Raw genomic sequence first — 16728 nt, forward strand, 5'->3', positions numbered from 1 at the left:
GGGTGGAGGATAGAGGGGGGAGTTGCGATTGTGTCATTCCAAGACGATACTATGCCCTGTCTGTATATACAGGACAGTTGACGTAAAAGATCTTTTGCTCTGGCAGATCAAGTCTGAAATCCAACTAGCAGTAGCCCGTGTGTATCTGCGCCTAGGCTCGGCGCTCGCATGCCCTCGGCATGTGTCAAGTTTCTGGATGGCGCATGACACTATCGAGAGGTTTTCCTTGTCCTCGGCCCATCGAGGCCTATTGTGCAGATGACCCTGTCAACGACGACGACGACTATCTGAGGGGTTGGCAATGCAAAGCGATAAAGGAATGCAGATGGGTAGCATTTCCTGCGCTCCTCGTGAATCGCCCGATCCAGACAGCGTTTGTGATGCCACTTTGTATGTGACGGCCCTTTTCGGCTTGCAGCGACAATCGCCCACGTTTCCCACCTCCACCTCCAGAGTCGGCTCCAATCGGGGCGTGCCGACAATGGCGGCTTTTCTTTTTCACGACCCGACCCCCATGTCTTTTTCTCATCTTGGTTGGCTGGCACGCTTCTTGACGGATATTGACAGCAGCCGAATTGGTGGTAGGAAAGGGCTCAGAGACACAAGTACCCGGCATAGCCGCGGAACTCGGTGGAAGAACAAGGCAAAAGAAGAAGAGTCATTTGGTGCTCTGTTGAAGAACCGGGCAAAGCATCTGATTCGTTGGAGCCTGACAAGCTCACATCACATTGGCATATACTTGTACATACACAGTAGCAGCAGCAGACAAGCTCGCTAAGCACAAATCCAACCTTGACGGTTGCATTCTCTGCGGTTGCAGTCCCCAGCAATACGCTTCATATCCCACGCTGTAATATCAGCAGCCTCTTTTTCTCTTGCTCCCCGTCCTCGGTAACAGGCAATGCCCATTATCTCCGCAGCGCGCTTGTTGCGTGCTAGCCGTCGATCCGGGCATGGGGGGAGGAACCACGTTGGCAGTTGTGTGGACGGGATGGCGCCGCATTCTTTCTTCTTTTTGGACGGGGCCATGGGAGAACTCGGCGCAATTCCAAGCTGCCTACGAGCTGCTATCAGTTGCTATCAGTCGGCGGCATCTCACTCAGCACTTGGCAACCTTGATAACGGCCAAGCTAAGTGTATGCCGGTTCCGAAATTTCCCTCAATGGCGGCTCAATACAACGGCAAAGCTTCCCTGTGCTGTGTGTACTGTGCTTGTAGTGTCCATGGTGCCCAAATGTGTCATGCTCGTCTCAACACGTCCTGGGGCTCTCATCGTACCACAACCCGGGTCGCGATAAGACTGCTGGAGCCTCTGCAACGAGATGGACTGCGTAATCGTATTGGCGGCATTGCTACTGTGCACCCCGTATCGTGTTATTGCCCAGCAACTCTGTCCCCAGATAGTGCGTGCACGGTGGTGCGGCCGTCCTTGGCTGAGCGCTTTTCCGCTGCTCTCGAACCACGACCCCATACGGAGTAAACAGACCCCAGAAGCAGAGCGAGCGAGACTCCACCACGCCTGAATGTCTCAGACTGGCTTTGGGGCCAAAAAGGCCAAGGCTTCAATGTTTGTCTAGAACAATCCGGCCTTGATTGCAAGCTTGTTGGCGACGGCTTTTGGCGGCTGCGCAGAAAGAAGCCAAGCTTTGCAAGCTGAACAGAGTCAAAACCCTTTCTTGTGCTCTTTTTCGTGACCTGGATGCCTTCTGCACCGTCTCAATTGGGAATGAATTGCCTCATTCTGTATGCGTGCATCTCTCCCGCCACGCAATCCTGGCGATGACGATGACATGGCCGCCCTGGGACTAAATCCGCGTCCACATTTGTGCATAACAAGGGGCACAAGGGGAAGAAATAAGGCTGCCTGCTGTCTGTTCCACTCGCCCGCTGTAAAGGCAATCAGTCAGTCACAGAAAAAAAAAAACTCAGCACGTTATAGCTCTTGGTGGGAGCAAGGAGAAAGAAAGAAGCGGCTAAGAGGCGTGTCTCTACGAAAACGTGGAGTCAAGATCGGGGATTTTGCGCCATGTATCTTTTCCCCACAGGTACAATCCAGCACCAAAATGTTCCAAGTGGATCGTTCAAAATTTCTCAGCGAAGCCGGCGAACAAAAAAAAAAAAAAAAAGAGACGAGCGAGCGAGAAAGAATGAGCCAAAGATAACGGTGGAGACTAGGCTAAACGCTGATGCAATTAGGAGAATTTTTTTCCAGAAACATGTGGGCAAATGCATGGACCAGCAACATTTTGCTGAAGGCGGCCTCATGCGCTGAGAGCAAGCTGTGATGGGACAGTTTTGATCCCATGGAGGCTAGCAATAATTTGTTTTACGCACCATTGAGGATCTGATAAGGCGTAATAAGCGCAAAGACTAGACATTGAGGACCCTGATTGTTCTTGAAGACGACAAAGAAGAGAAGAGATTTTTTTTTTTTTTTTTTTTTTTTTTTTTGCTTTTCGGCTATACAGCTTGATCATGTCCTTGGCAGCAGCCAGGAACAGAAAGCAAAAACCGCCAGCCTCATCGTGTGGCTTGGCGTTGAAGTTGGCCCCAAACGGGCCAAGAGGTGGCAAACCGTCAACGAAAAGGAACGGAACAGGCTGCCAAAATTGCGAATTCCGACGTGGCGCCGAAGAAAATGGCCCATCAAGGTGCCGGGCCGGGACACACTTCAGCGTTTATTGCGTGCGCACGCCCTGTAAGTACGAGGCACCTCCGAGCCGACTTTACAAGACATGTCAGCCGAGCCGGGCGGCCGAAGTCGTGCCATGCCAGAAAGCATCATCAGCCTTGTTGAGTCGCGCTGGCTGGTTGCAGCGGTGTGACTTTGTTTTGCTCTGCATAGATGAGATGAGTCTTGTTGGGGAACGAATACGTGAATACATCGTAGAAGCATCACGCACCAAGCATTCAATCGACTCACTACTCCGTATTCTTCCTTTCCTCTTCGCCGCCGCCACTATGCCAACCCATCATTACCTACCTATACACAAGTTCACGCTCGAGACATGTTATACAGGTAGGTACGCCGTTAAACGAAATTGTGAATCCGCTCAACGCGCGTATCGTAGTTTAACCTCGACCAAGCCCTTTAGCCACCTCCCCTTCCCCAGACACGGACATTGGACGGGGCTGAAATAAATGGGCCAACAAAAACATATTTTTGAAAGAAAAAAAAAATTCATACGATTCAATCATTCAACATAATGCCATATAGCGGGCTGGGGGAAGATGGATCCACGGGCTGGGGGAGAGGAGCGCTCAGCTTATCACATGTCGGCAAGAAACCTCGCTCAAGTTCTAGACACTGCTCAGGCTCAGGGTTTAAGAAAAAAAAAAAAAAAAGCAAAAAGGCAATTTTTCCGCCTGGGCCCCGGACCAAGCTGAACTCCATGTTCACTCCATGTTCATGACGTCGTGATAGGTCGACATTGCTGCTACGGTCATCAGGCGATGCGAACATACAGATCATTCCGCAACCCGAAAATATCCCGCTTTGTTTATTCTTTGATTCATGGTTCAGCCAGGGTCGCAGAGATGCCTTGCGCACGGAAGGGTCTCTCCGATCAAATGGGCTTCAACCGTTCGTTGGAGAATATACAGGCTTCCTATTGCTATCACGCCTCGGAATCTTGTGCAGAGGCAAAGTATGTAAAAACTACTGGACATGCCGAGGCTGGATCTTGCAGCGCAGAGCTGGAACGCAACAACATCTAGACTAGCCTATCAACTAGAAGAAAGATGGAAAGAAAAGAGAAACATTAGCTCTCACTTTACAGAGAGCTATATCATATAGAGCAGTGCTCCGTGAGCATGCAAATTCACCATCTATTCATGAAATGGAATCTAACCCCAAATTAGCATCCCGGCCGGGACGACGCCGCCACCTCGTCATGCTATTGCTCGCTAGGGCTCTGTTTTTCGATATGAGAGCAAAAGCCGCCCGCTTTGGTGGGGAGATGCGGCTCCATCTTCGCTCCATCTCGGATACACCTACGGCGCAGAATGGCTCTTCGGCCGTTTGCCGGCGCTTAAGCCACCCCCAGTTTTTTTTTCTCTCTCTCAGCCCAGCTCTCCAGGTCAAGGACGGAGTAGTCAGCTAGTCATTCAAAATCAGTCAGTCTCGTTGTTACTTCGGTCGCCATCCCCGGTCTCTTCGTCCTCATAATAGTAGTCTTGGAGCCCTTCCTCCGTCTCCGCCTCATCCTCGGTTAGGCCAGCGTTTTCGCCCAAGATAAGATCCTCGCTGCCTTGCCATTGAGACGGCGGCGGTGGCAATGCATCTTCATCCTCGTCTGCCCAGCCATAGTCTTCGTCGTCGTCGCTGTCCGGCACCTCCAGATCCGTCTGCCCCAGTTTCCGCTTTGGTCGCGGTGCCATAACCGCCACCTCCATATCCAAACTGTTGGCCTCGTAGTGGACACTTGATATGCCGGCCTGATGTCCAAGTTGAGATTAGTATTTCGCAAATGCCGACGCTTGGGGAGGATCAATGTAACCCACAGATTCAACTTTAAATGCAGATACATGCTCGACGGCGTCTTGGGCCACCCTGCCATCAATCTTTTGCAGGCCAGCTAGAAAGACGCTCGAGGACTTGCTGGCGGTCCACGCCCAGTCCCGGAATAGAACTAGCCTTGTAGACACGCCCTGCTCCCAGACCGAGGTGTTGATCGACGGGATTAGCGTAGCCATCTGCTCGCTTCGCATCTTGGTCGCACATTGGGATAAAAGCACCACGGCGCAGTTCTTAGTTGCGGCGAGCTTTTGCAACGTGGTGATTGTAAACTGTAGGCCTTGCAGGCGTTTTGAAGCTTGAGTGGGACCTAAGGAGGCCAGGCGTGAGAAGGTGAGAAAATCTCGAGGTGGCTGTCTAAGAACACGCACCTTTTGCAGGCTTTTTGTTCCCCTTTGCGTCCAAAGACCTCGGCAGGGAGGAATTTATCAAGGCCGATAAAGAGCTAATGACGATGAGCGAAACATCTGAAGCAATAGCGGCGGTTGTTGGTCGAGATATAAACGCAAGCAGATGAGGCAGCGTCATGCAAGAGTAGTGAACCAGCTTGGCCGGGTCCACGTCTTGAATACTCTCTATATCCGCCAATATTCGGGATTCTTTGACGCTCTTTAGCACATTTGCCATTCTCTGTGTTTGTAGTTTCTGGAAGCAGTCTGGTTATCACGCCCCTTGTTAGTTCTGGAGACAGTATCAATAGTTGTGGTTTCATTTTATATTCGTCAAACCGACCTACCCAGACCACACCGTTACCATCACTCAGGGCATTGGCGGCCAGTTGAATCCTAAAAGTTCCGTCAATCTCTAAAGCTTCATCATATTGCACTGAGATCTCTTACCCTAACGCAGTCTTGCCGCAGCCAGGAGGACCCCATACCTCAGTTACCTGGCCACGCTTGACGCCGCCATGCACAGCAGCATTTTGAGAATCCTCCGAGTCCAGTCCCAGCAGCGCACAGTCAAGAGCTGCCAAGCCTGTCGAGATGTGAGCAGCCGGATCAGCTTTCAAATCTTCCAGAGCCTGTGACGCCGGCACGGTTGGGAGACGATCTATCTCGACCTCGTTAGCTACCACGCACAAATACGACAGCCAGGCCAGCGCAAGAAACAAGACTCACGCGTGGAGCTTGGAATGTCAAAACTGGCTGTATCATGGCCATGGATGGCATGATAATCCATCATCCATCGCCGGCTTGCCCTGGATCTCTGGCCAAGCTACCCGATTCAGCTGCGCAGACAGTGACGGGCGTGAAGCGCTTCATTTCGCAGACGCGCACGGTTGAAGAACGAAAGCACGTGATTTCAATTTCCAGGTGTCCCAAAGCGGCAACCAGCTCCACCGCAGTCCATCTCTTTTCACTTCCTTACTACGACCGAATAGCTCTTAATTCTCTTATTGTCAGTATTATAGCATTTGATTTCCTTTATTGTCAAAAGATTGTGTAAATTTGTTTGCTCGTTTGTTTGTTTGCATCACCAAAGCCCGCAACGCCCAGCTCACCTCTGCGGAGAATTGCGCTCTCGTATCGGCGAATCTCAAGCTTACCTTACCAGGGGCCTGTTTGAAGCTTGTCGCCTGTGCGGCGTCTTCCAGACCCCAATAGCTTGGTCCCTTAGTCATGGCTTTTCTGCGCAAAGCGGGTACGAAAGAGAAAAAAGAGCACGGACAGCTATTTAGCAGCTGAAGCTGAAGGGGGTGCTGGTATTGCAAGAGGATACAGCCGAGCATTGCTCCGGCTTTTTGTGTGCTTTTTTTGGCGCTTGGTTTTATGGACAACGTTGCATGCATGAGTTTGTAAGTTGAACGATTTGCCACTTGGATAGTCTTTGCCTTTAACTTGGCATTGACAGCTACTACTGCTGTATGATAGTGTCCAGTAGTTGTTTTACATGCCAATACTCATCAATAGCTCTCAAAACGGCGACTCAGTACTCGCCAAAACAACCCGATACCCATCCGCATCCTCAAACGTCCTCCCACACCGGTCCCAATACGGATTAAAGCTCGTCACGGCGCCAAACCCAGCCCTCTCCATGCGCGCCACCGCCTCCGCATGCTCCGTCTCGTCGGGCAGGTAAAAGACGAGCAGATTGTCCTGCGTGGGCGCACGGCCGGCGGCGTGCCCGGCCTTGGCCGTGAACTCGAGGTGGTACCCCGCGTCCTTGTGGCCGAGCATGATGCCGTCGAAGCCCTCGTGCTGGTCGAAGCGGAAGAGCAGCTCGAAGCCGAGGCCGTCGACGTAGAAGGGGAGGAGGGCGTCGATGTTGTCGGAGGGGCGGGCTACCCGGAGGATGGCTGACTGGATGGGCATTTTTGTAATATGGTAGGTTGGTAAGTTGTGTAGTTTTGCTGCTTCAGACTTTGCCGAGATGCAGATTGATGGATGTGGTGTTGTTGACAGAGCGCTGGCTTGTATATCTCAGAGCATCAAGAAACAAAGTCGAAAATATCGCACAACTTTCCGCTCAATGAGCAATCCTTAACCTAACCCATTGCTTACATGTTTCGGCTCTATTCGTAACTACGAAGCCATAGAAGAACTTGTTAAACCCAGACTCTGCAACTTGTCGATTCGCATTCTCGAGTTACGATACGAGCCGAGGATGGACTCCGCAAACAACAACTAAAGGGCGCTGCTTGACGTCACTCTATGCTGCAATATGCATTCAGTACTAGGTATAGACGCAGTCGGTAGAAAGAGCTTTTAGCTAATAAATCAGTAATCGAAAGTTTCAATAGAAAAAACGTCAACTCATCTAGTCCCATAACCCAAACAGCAACAGCAAACATTGAAACTTACAGAACCCTTCAATTCTGGGCGTTAGCCACATCTCGGCGTTACTGCGTTCGAGCAAAGCCAAGCCACAGATGGTCGAATTAAGGTGCGAGATTTGCGCCTCAGATTGCTTTGTTAGAGCGAGCCTATGCCACCAGTCTAGAAACTTCCAGACGCCTTAGATCTGGGGAAAAAAACGCCATTCTCGGTTGAGATTTTTGTATGGGGTAAAGTTGCAGCCTAAGCAAGATCTGCAAGCCTTCTCTCGCCATCGAGACAAGTAAAACTGCTGCTCTAGGCTCGCTAGCTGAAAACGTAGAAACATGTAGGCAGGCAGACGTTTGAATACCCCGTCGCTGTCGCAAACTACTCCCGCCAAGCAAAGTCCGCCTCGCCGCCCAAAGCGGCCTTTTCTTTCGAGAGCTTTCCAGGGACGCCCGGCGTACTCCGGACAGGCACGTATCAAAAAGACCATCTGTACATAAAACTTGTGCCGCAGGCACATTACGCAAGCACACACTTCCAAGATTTTTCTGTTCCTTTCTTTTTCTTTTTGCTCGGTCCCTCATACGGCCATGCTCCGGCGTGGGTCTCTTTCTTCTTCTTCTACAACGCCACAAAGGGGGTGTGCTCAATGACTCCCAAGACAAGGCTACTACTTTTTATTCGCGCGGCGTCGCCGAGATTCTCCTAATGGACACACACGCACACGCACACAAACACAAACACGATACTAAAAGGTATTAGTAGTACAGTAGTAGTAGTAGTAGCAGTAGTTATTGTGACCTCATAAACCCAGTTGGGGGGGGATTGGGATGCAAAACTAAACTCGGGCTGTATAAGGGGCGGTGCGGCACAAACAAGCCGCAGAGAGAATGGAAGCCCAGTTTCACCCTTCGTACGACGTTCCCAAGGCTCTAGGATCATGATAGGCCATGGTTTGCTCTTGGGTGTAAATGCAGCCTTTGTTAGCCTGGCGAATCGCTGGCCTGCAGTTCGCGCGCGTTACATTGAAACCTCTCCTGTCACGCATCATACGTGGTGCCAGTCGCTGTGTGACAACAAACAGGTTCGCAGCCGAGCCAATTAGTATGCGCCTTTGCATTGAACAGAGTCGAACCATGGCCAGATACTCGCAGCGACGAAACGTCAACTTTTGGTCCCTTTCTTGTTGGGCGACGATTCAACTCCTCTACCACAGCCACGCCCCCCCCCAATCATGACTCCGAATCGCATCCCCATCTTTTCCTGTCTCCCCGTGGGGTGGGAAAAGTATAAGCCCCTCTTTTGCTTCATTAATCGAAATGGCTGTTTGTTCCTGCGTCCGGCGGACAGGGGAAAAAGGGCATAAAAAACATTGCAAACATGAGAAAGATAGGGGATAAAGAAAACCTGACAATGTTTCAGCCTAAAGGCAGTTCTCGATGCTGGGTAGCGGTCATCGACAGAAAACGACTCGTCATGCTCAAGAAGGTTTCCGGAAGAACTAGAGCTTACGGGCATTCCCCCAGGCTAATATTTTGCCTTGTTCCCCGTAGTATTGCCTTTTCTTCCTGGCTATCCACGGGGAGAGGCCGAATGAGTGCCTCAACATTGCGGCAGGCTATGCCTATCCAATACGCAAGTACACATGAAGTGACAAAGGTGCCCGCACTTTTGCATTTTGACAACGACGGAAATCGGGGCGAGGCGAATATTCTCCAGGTTTTAGCGCACACACCCCCATGGAGGCGTAACACGTTGCATCGTAAGAAACCGAAAAGGCTTGGGGGACAAGATGAAAAAGTCCCAGCCTAGGCTTGAGGACTGATGATGCCACTTTAGGACCCCATTGGCGCTTTTACTTTCTCACTTAAATTTTCCTCTTGGCTGGCGCTGACCGTCAGCTATAGCGAGTCGTGGTGGTCGTAGGTAATAGCTCGCAAAAGCGCTATTAGCCGTCCTCTCCCGTACACCCCTTTGGGCGTGAGACTTGCCAATCTATTAGCCGGCGGGATCGTCTCTTATCAGCGCAAGTGTCGCAATCGTCGAGGCCAAGCAGCCAATGGCCGAGGCCAATTGTCGGCTATCGCACAGGGCGAGGAACAAGCCCTTTGCTGCGTTGCAGGTGAAGGAAACTACTGTAGGTGAAAGGCCCGTATCCAGCATACCGAGCCCCGCCTTCTGGGGAAATCGGAAATTGGAAAATTGGCCGGACATTTTGAGAGCAGAGAGATAAGCACGTGGGCGATATTGAGGTCTGATATGGGCCTTTCGGTCAATAGCCTGCTCTCGTCCGCGCTGAGACGGAAAAGAGGATTTTTGAGGCTATTGAATGGAGCCCGCAAAGCCAAGATTGTGTCCTTGCATGTGCGATTCCATGTTGCATGTGAAAACAGGGCTTCTTGATGGCTGTGTTTGAAGATGAGATGCCCATTCAGTGCTGAAGCCGGCTCCCGAGGAGCCCCGGGTGCAGCCCTCCAGCAGCCTGATCCCGGCAATGCCACCATCGTATCATTGTTGCTAAAGCAAGGCTTGGGCAATAGATCTCCAGGCTGAAGTCGAATCTGGCATGTTCTTCTGCCAATAGATGCTGCTTACGTGCCCTGAATACTGCAATGTACTTTGACATGTGCTTTGACTCTGGAGTTGGGTCCTGCTCCTCCGTAATTCAGCCGAGGAGGCCGACTTTGCCGGGGCGTTGGATAACAAGCCTCTGGCCGCATCCGGAAGGTTTTCCCTTCGGGGAGATCCATTGTGAACCGGTATCTCGGTTGAAACGAGGAGGAATATGGACATTGGTCTTTGGTCCTTGCATGTCATGCTCCAATCTGACACCAGTTCTCATGCTCCCAGCCTTATGCACCCAGCATGGCGCTCTCTCTCCTTCTGAAAAAAGAATGGCAAGCTGCTGCTGGTCATGCTGAGTTGTGAGCCGTGTTCCTCCTGGACTGGAATGTACGCAGCAACTGACCGTTTGCGCCGAGCATTGATCCGGGGGAACAGGCACGTCGAGATGTCTGATACGGAGTACAGACGCAGCCCGTAGATGGACCGAATACCTATTCAACGCGGGCCATGCGCATCAATCATGCCTCGTGCTCAGATATTCCTTATCTTTCTTTCGCATGTCCCCCTGTGCGGGCTTTAGGCGGGCACTGACTTGCGCTGGTGGAAGCTGCCGGGGTTGTCGTCAGGATACTAACACCTGAGCGAAAATGGCGCTACTATGGCCTCATCAGTTATGCCACCGTTGGTACATGATGGTAATCCTACAAGTACTTGATATACCTATTCCACTAGTAGTACAGTAGTAGGTGTAATAAAGGATGGGGGCGTTGTGATAGATCGCTGAGCAGACACGAAGGATTGGCCATCACATTGTCCAGCGAAGGATGCCGCAAGTCTCGTCGTTATTCCAGAGCTCCAACTCCTTTTCGTCTTGCCATGCACAGCCCCGTATTGGCGGAAGATTTTGATCTCATTTTCTCTTCGGGCCATGAAACCAATGCCTCAAGCTCTGTAACCTCTGTTTCATGCGCTGCGTCCAAGCTCAGGTCGTATTGTCAGTGCTGCCGCACTGTTCCCTTGTCCGGGGTGTCGGCCGGGCTTCCCCGTTCCGAGAAAAGTTACGTGGCGGTTTGGTTCGGTGACAAGGGAGCAGCATTTCAGGAGATCTAGATCAATGGGCACCCCGGAATTTCCTGAAGCAGCCTAGGCGCGCAAGGGTTGGGGGGCGACATGCAATATCGAGCGCACCGGAAGAGCTGATAGTGGTGATACTGTCCCCAGCCGGCATACAGCTGAAAGGCTCAATAGAGGCAGCACAGGTACTGTACATGAATACACCGAGAGCAATCTCTGCAAAGGCCCGTTCTCGGTCGGAGACCAAAGCTGAGAATGCGCGCTAATGGAAATGGCGAATTCGCCTTTACGGATGCCTAGACCGTCGATGGGGGCCCTCGAAGACCACTGCGGATCTCTTTTGCTTGATGCTGAAGCCGCATCGCACGCCTTGCTGATAAGGATAATACCAGTAAGACACTTGGATGGGGACGGTGGATAGGCTAGGCTAGCAATCTCTTTCTTATTCTGCTCTGCGCCGCACCAATTGCAGGGAAAAGACGCAGCGCATCTGGCCAGAGATAGCAACCCCCCACATTCTATCGTAGGGAGGGGACCAGGGGTGTTTCTGGGGACCCCGGCCGGGGGAAGAATGGAGGCAGCGCAATTTGACAGGGCCCTCGCTCTCCAAGACTTTGCGGCGAGAATAAGGAAGGTCAAGAGTCATGTCGAACAGATAGTCGGGAGCCGTATCTAGACCACCGGAGCATGGACGGGAGTACTTTTGATCTTGGGAAGGGCACGCTAGGAATGGCCAACGCCACTCGGCGCCGTGGCGGACTGGGAATACTAGCATCGAGGAGCAAGGAAAAGTCTGGGGAATGTGTGTGTTGCACACGAGGGCTGGATTTTGCATATCCGCACCCCATCCATGTCTCACGGACCGTCGAGATGGCCCAAGAGGCATCACGATAGAGCCGCTGCAATCAACAGGCTCGGTTGTGAACTAACGCTGGGGACGGAGTGGTGGTGATTACCTGTCTTGTTCACTCCGCAGAGCACCACGAGGAGGCGGAGAAGCAAGCTTTCTGCCGGGCCAGAGCAGATTGATCATCGCAGGCCTGGCACTCGCTCGGCTCATGGCGTTTCATTCTGATGCCGTCTCTGTTCAACCAGCTGCAACCAGACGTCTCTCTCTATCCTTGCCTCAGTCAAAGACAACCGCAACCAGTACGGTACTGCAGCATGTAGCATCATGACACCGTTTCCAAACGCTTCCATTCGTAGCCGTGTCTCGGCTATTTAGCTGGCACCTATTCGACCAACTCGCCCTTTCTCTACAGCCCGTCGTCTCGCCCTTGTTGCGTGGCCTGGTTTCCGTTTGTCATGTTGGAGGGCTACCGTCACGTCGGCCAGTGATCTTCAGAGCCAATCTTGCCTCACCTGAGGTTCGAGCATGAATGGCGTTAGGACCAGTGCAAAATGCTGCTGTAATGCTACCTGCCCGACAGCGCACCAGGCTGTATTGCGTATGGCTGGCTAAGCGCCCGAGCAGCGAGCCGCAATCACCCATCATGTCACTCATCATGTCACTCACCATGCCTTGTCCATGCGACCAGATGATTTGACAGATCCCCCCCCAGGAAGCGTGACCACATACTCCATGGGGTTTTGGGGCCATTCTCACGATAACCTAACGGCAACGAGGATGGCTCCCCTGATATGGAGCGGCACAGATGATACCGAGTGGTGCTTGGTGGGCAATGATAGTGGTAGCCTGACCCAACAGGCGAGCTGCCACGGCTATTGCGTTTGTCTGTTGGTGGGCGTGACTCTGCCAGACCCCCACCTGCGGTCCATCGAGGCTCACTACCAGTTGGAAATGGAGTTTGTGGTATGAGGGAGCTGGGCCGCTGTCACTTCGGCCCCCAAAAAGGTGGGATGTAGCGTCCTGATGACCCTCGACTGGGGACTGCGAGCAGAAGACGGGCGCCGTCCAAGTATAGCAGACGAGGCCACAGTTGACTGGGCAGTGCTGGAGATGAAAAGCAGAGCCGGGACAGCGTCATCCGGGTGCGTGAGCGCAAGTTTCCATCATTGAACCCCAACCCGTGATGAGCAGTTGTCAACCCCAAGATGATGGCAAGACCAGTGAAATCCCACCCCGGCATGGCATCATCATGGAACGGCCTCGAGGAATGTGCCGCGCGGAGTAATTTCAGCGTCTCCCAAGCTATCAGCAATGCTGTGCGTGTGAGCTGCATTCTCGACGCTGGTGCTAGGCGGCGTTGGCAGGGCTTCTGGGGCCTCTGGGGCCTCTGGGGCTTCTGGGACCGTCGTGGTGGTGGCTAGCGTTCGGCCCCACGACGCACGGGAAAATGAGTCGTGCCCAGGCAGAGCCGAAGTCGAATCTATAGAGTAATGGCTTCGCGCGGGCGATCACTGAATGCGCCAGAAGAAATTTTGGCAGCTTCTTTTCGGGGCCCTGAGCGCGCCAAAGGGGCGACGGCAAGCCACGCTTTGAGATGGCGCACTGCGTATATTACTTTGATTAATTAGGCTACCCGCCGGAAGTAAAAAAAAAATCAAAAACACTCAAATATGATACCGAGTAGATACTAGTAGGCTTACTGGTGCTCATTTACATTGGATACTTACCTAGGCGTTATGACTGTTTTCGAGATGTTACTGCAGTCGCTGGCCGCAAGCAGTGTCATGCTATGCTGTGTAAAATCGCTCTCGGTGCCATTGATTTCACTTCGATGACTACGAACCCTCGTACTCGTAACTCTTGGGCGTCTCCAGCCTCTGAAGCCACGCTGATGGTTTTTCCGGGGAATGGCGGCCAATCAGTCGAGCATGACAGACGCTGCGCCTCACTTCCCCCGATATCGTCGCCTGGGGGCGTGCAGAGTGAGCTGTGCTGGGTTTTTACAGTACAAGAAACGCATTGAGTGCATGGAAACGTAATTCATAGTGCCCATACTGTGAGTAGCACCAGAACCAGAGTTTGGTATAGACAGACGGCTCGGTGGAGCGAGCAGTCAACAAAGAATGAGCCCTGAGCAAAAAGAAGAAAGAAAAAAACTACTGCAACTGCTACCTTCACCGTTCCTCCACCGCCAAGCCCACAACTTCCCAACTGGCAACTTGCTCGCAATCGTGTGCCGAGGGGTGGCTGCAGCGGCCCTCGACGCTAGCATCGCATCTGGCAAGGCAGCTTGGGCAAGTACCAGCGCGGCGGAGGTACTTTGCGCCCCAGCGCCAGCAACAGCGAGCATCTCCCGTGGGCCGAAAAGAGTCTGGCTGGCTGGCCTGGGGCCAAGCCGCCGGTGGTGCTACAGGTACGGGGTACGAGTCGCACATCGCCCATCTCGCCATTGCCGGTGGTACACGCTACTTGGGACGTGCTCAGCGCGCTATCTCCACGCCGCACCCCTCGCCCCGTGCGACACTGCGACACCCCCCTCCCTCTCGCCTTCCCTCCCCCCTGCCGCTCGCTCCTGCCCATTCGCCCCAGCTGGGGCTCCCACTGAGCGAAGACAAGGGCTGGGGCTCGAATGCTGGGGCCGGAGGTACAACCATCTGGGAGCCTCCAAGTACCCCGTGCCCCTTTCAGGCCCTGGCTACGTGTCCCCCTCCTCGTCCCTCCAGCACCCCATCGCGCCATCCAGCCCGCTGGACGCTGCCATGCAGCACTGTCGCCCACCCCCAAGGACGCCGCCTAAGCCCTGCGTGACGCCCCTGATTTCCCGCCGCGTATAGCGACCACCAGCATGTGCAATGCGCTGATGCAGCCGGTTACAAGCCCGCAAGTACCTCTCCGTGCTCCCTTGTCCTGTACCAAGTACCGACCCGGCCGAGCCCGCCCTTATTAAAGCGATTCCCTCCCCCCCAGTCCCCTCCTTCTCCCGAGAAAAAAAAAAGTAAAAAAGTTCTTCTTCCCTTGACGACTCAAGAAAAGTCAAAACCCAGACTGTCGCCACTTGCAAACCGTTCGCGAATCTTGCACCTTGCTATCATCCTCCCCGACGACCAAGAAGCACCTAGACACATGAGAGAAAGACTAGACAGCACCAGCAGCAGTCGCAATCAGATATCCTTGCGTATATAACAAAAGCAGCCCGTCCATCTCGCCCCGCCAAGGACAGTCGCACATCCTGCGTTCGCATCATCGCAACCGCATCATCACCCAACCCTCACACTCGCTTGTCCAGACAGCTTCGTTGACCGCCGCTCAATCACATGCAACGAGCTCGGTCTGCCGTGGATTTCTCCAATCTCCTTAATCCATCGTCGGCAGCACCCAGCCAGGACCAAGGCAGCGGAGCAATGTCTACCGCTGCGGTGACCGTCATCAAGCCCAATGGGCCCATTCCAGGAGCGCAGGCCTCCGAGTCTGCCAACGAGCTCCCTCGTCCCTACAAGTGCCCTCTCTGCGACAAGGCCTTCCACCGTCTGGAGCACCAGACTCGACACATCCGCACCCACACCGGCGAGAAGCCGCATGCCTGCCAGTTCCCGGGCTGCAGCAAGAAGTTCTCCCGCTCCGACGAGCTGACCAGGCACTCAAGGATACACAGCAACCCCAACTCGAGGCGAGGCAACAAGGGCCAGCAGCAGCACCAGCAACACCTCCACCAGGGCATGCCTCACCCTCTGCACGTCGACGGCATGATGGCTCCCCCCCTGCGCCCAAGGCCATCCGCTCAGCGCCCGCCTCGGCCCTGGTCTCGCCCAACGTCTCGCCTCCTCACTCGTACTCTTCCTTCGCCGTGCCTGCGGTTTCCATGCCTCACTATGGCCGTGGCACCGACATCTCCATGCTCGCAAACGCCGCCCATCAGATTGAGCGCGAGACTCTTTCTGGCGGCCCCTCCAACCACAACTCAAGGCACCACCCTTACTTCAGCCCTGGTATGCAGGGCCCTCGGGGCCACGGCCCTTCGCTCTCGTCGTACCACATGGCCAGATCTCACTTCAACGATGATGACGATCACTACCACGGAAGCATGAGGCACGCCAAGAGGTCGAGACCCAACTCGCCCAACTCTACCGCTCCCTCTTCCCCCACCTTTTCGCACGACTCTCTGTCGCCCACTCCGGACCACACTCCCATCGCAACTCCCGCTCACTCACCTCGACTCCGCCCCTTTTCCGGATATGAGCTGCCCAGCTTGAGAAACTTGTCTCTGGGCCACAACACCACTCCGGCGTTGGCCCCCATGGAGCCCACTCTTGATTCTCATCAGTTCCCTCCTCAGGCGCAGGGACTGACCTCTCGCGGCTCTGGCATTTCACTAACCGACATCATCAGTCGTCCCGATGGAAGCCAGAGGAAACTGCCTGTTCCCCAGGTCCCCAAGGTTGCGGTGCAGGACCTCCTCTCCGACGGGATTTTCACCAACAGCGGCAGGAGTTCAACCACAGGCAGCCTTGCCGGCGGTGATCTCATGGATCGGATGTAGAAGAGAGCGATGAAAAATACCCCACGACGGTGCCTCGAATGATTTGATGACTATGGGCTATAGAAGGATAGAAAGAGTTGGCGTTTCTGGTATGGAATTGGAAATGGAAACAGTCATCCCTCACAGGACTTGACGCGTGGCTTTATTTTACTTTTCTCTTTTTATTTCCTTTGTTCGACATTGTGTTCGATTTGGGTTTGTTTTTTTAAAGCAGGACTGGATGGGATCCTACACGCATAGGATGGCCAAAGGACATTATAGACATCACCACTTTCCCAGGCGGATAAAAATTTTATTCCGTTTCTCGGCTTTTGTTTTTTACTTGTTTCACAGTTTGGGGGAGTTTCAATACAGTGGATGCTTATTATGCAATACTACTAATAATTGGATTTGACGCTGCATACTGTAAGCAGCAGCACAGGGG

General features: G+C 53.3%; 7 protein-coding genes across 7 annotated transcripts; 4 read left to right on the forward strand and 3 right to left on the reverse strand.

Moving 5' to 3' along the window:
• Window positions 1-301: 301 nt before the first annotated feature.
• Window positions 302-778, forward strand: TrAtP1_001580 (uncharacterized protein; the record flags this gene model as incomplete). The annotated part of the gene is made up of 1 exon (XM_066111055.1): window positions 302-778. One exon carries the CDS (start codon window positions 302-304, stop codon window positions 776-778), a length of 477 nt encoding a protein of 158 aa, XP_065967128.1.
• Window positions 779-2457: 1679 nt separating this feature from the next.
• TrAtP1_001581 (uncharacterized protein) lies at window positions 2458-5755 on the reverse strand. The gene is made up of 6 exons (XM_014085956.2): window positions 5635-5755; window positions 5356-5566; window positions 5249-5301; window positions 4888-5172; window positions 4504-4826; window positions 2458-4437 (listed from the first exon to the last, which is right to left on the reverse strand). The coding sequence occupies exons 1-6, from the start codon at window positions 5696-5698 to the stop codon at window positions 4114-4116; spliced, it is 1260 nt and encodes a 419-aa protein (XP_013941431.1). The 5' UTR covers window positions 5699-5755; the 3' UTR covers window positions 2458-4113.
• A 674-nt stretch (window positions 5756-6429) lies between these two features.
• On the reverse strand, window positions 6430-6828 carry TrAtP1_001582 (uncharacterized protein; the record flags this gene model as incomplete). Its single annotated transcript, XM_014085955.1, has 1 exon — window positions 6430-6828. The coding sequence occupies one exon, from the start codon at window positions 6826-6828 to the stop codon at window positions 6430-6432; it is 399 nt and encodes a 132-aa protein (XP_013941430.1).
• Window positions 6829-9276: 2448 nt separating this feature from the next.
• TrAtP1_001583 (uncharacterized protein) lies at window positions 9277-9492 on the reverse strand (the record flags this gene model as incomplete). The annotated part of the gene is made up of 1 exon (XM_066111056.1): window positions 9277-9492. One exon carries the CDS (start codon window positions 9490-9492, stop codon window positions 9277-9279), a length of 216 nt encoding a protein of 71 aa, XP_065967129.1.
• Window positions 9493-12445: 2953 nt separating this feature from the next.
• Window positions 12446-12736, forward strand: TrAtP1_001584 (uncharacterized protein; the record flags this gene model as incomplete). Its single annotated transcript, XM_066111057.1, has 1 exon — window positions 12446-12736. The coding sequence occupies one exon, from the start codon at window positions 12446-12448 to the stop codon at window positions 12734-12736; it is 291 nt and encodes a 96-aa protein (XP_065967130.1).
• Window positions 12737-12972: 236 nt separating this feature from the next.
• TrAtP1_001585 (uncharacterized protein) lies at window positions 12973-13188 on the forward strand (the record flags this gene model as incomplete). Its single annotated transcript, XM_066111058.1, has 1 exon — window positions 12973-13188. One exon carries the CDS (start codon window positions 12973-12975, stop codon window positions 13186-13188), a length of 216 nt encoding a protein of 71 aa, XP_065967131.1.
• Window positions 13189-15626: 2438 nt separating this feature from the next.
• Window positions 15627-16304, forward strand: TrAtP1_001586 (uncharacterized protein; the record flags this gene model as incomplete). Its single annotated transcript, XM_066111059.1, has 1 exon — window positions 15627-16304. One exon carries the CDS (start codon window positions 15627-15629, stop codon window positions 16302-16304), a length of 678 nt encoding a protein of 225 aa, XP_065967132.1.
• Window positions 16305-16728: the final 424 nt, after the last annotated feature.

The sequence above is a fragment of the Trichoderma atroviride genome, chromosome 1, assembly GCF_020647795.1.
Source record: "Trichoderma atroviride chromosome 1, complete sequence".
NCBI lineage: Eukaryota > Fungi > Ascomycota > Sordariomycetes > Hypocreales > Hypocreaceae > Trichoderma > Trichoderma atroviride.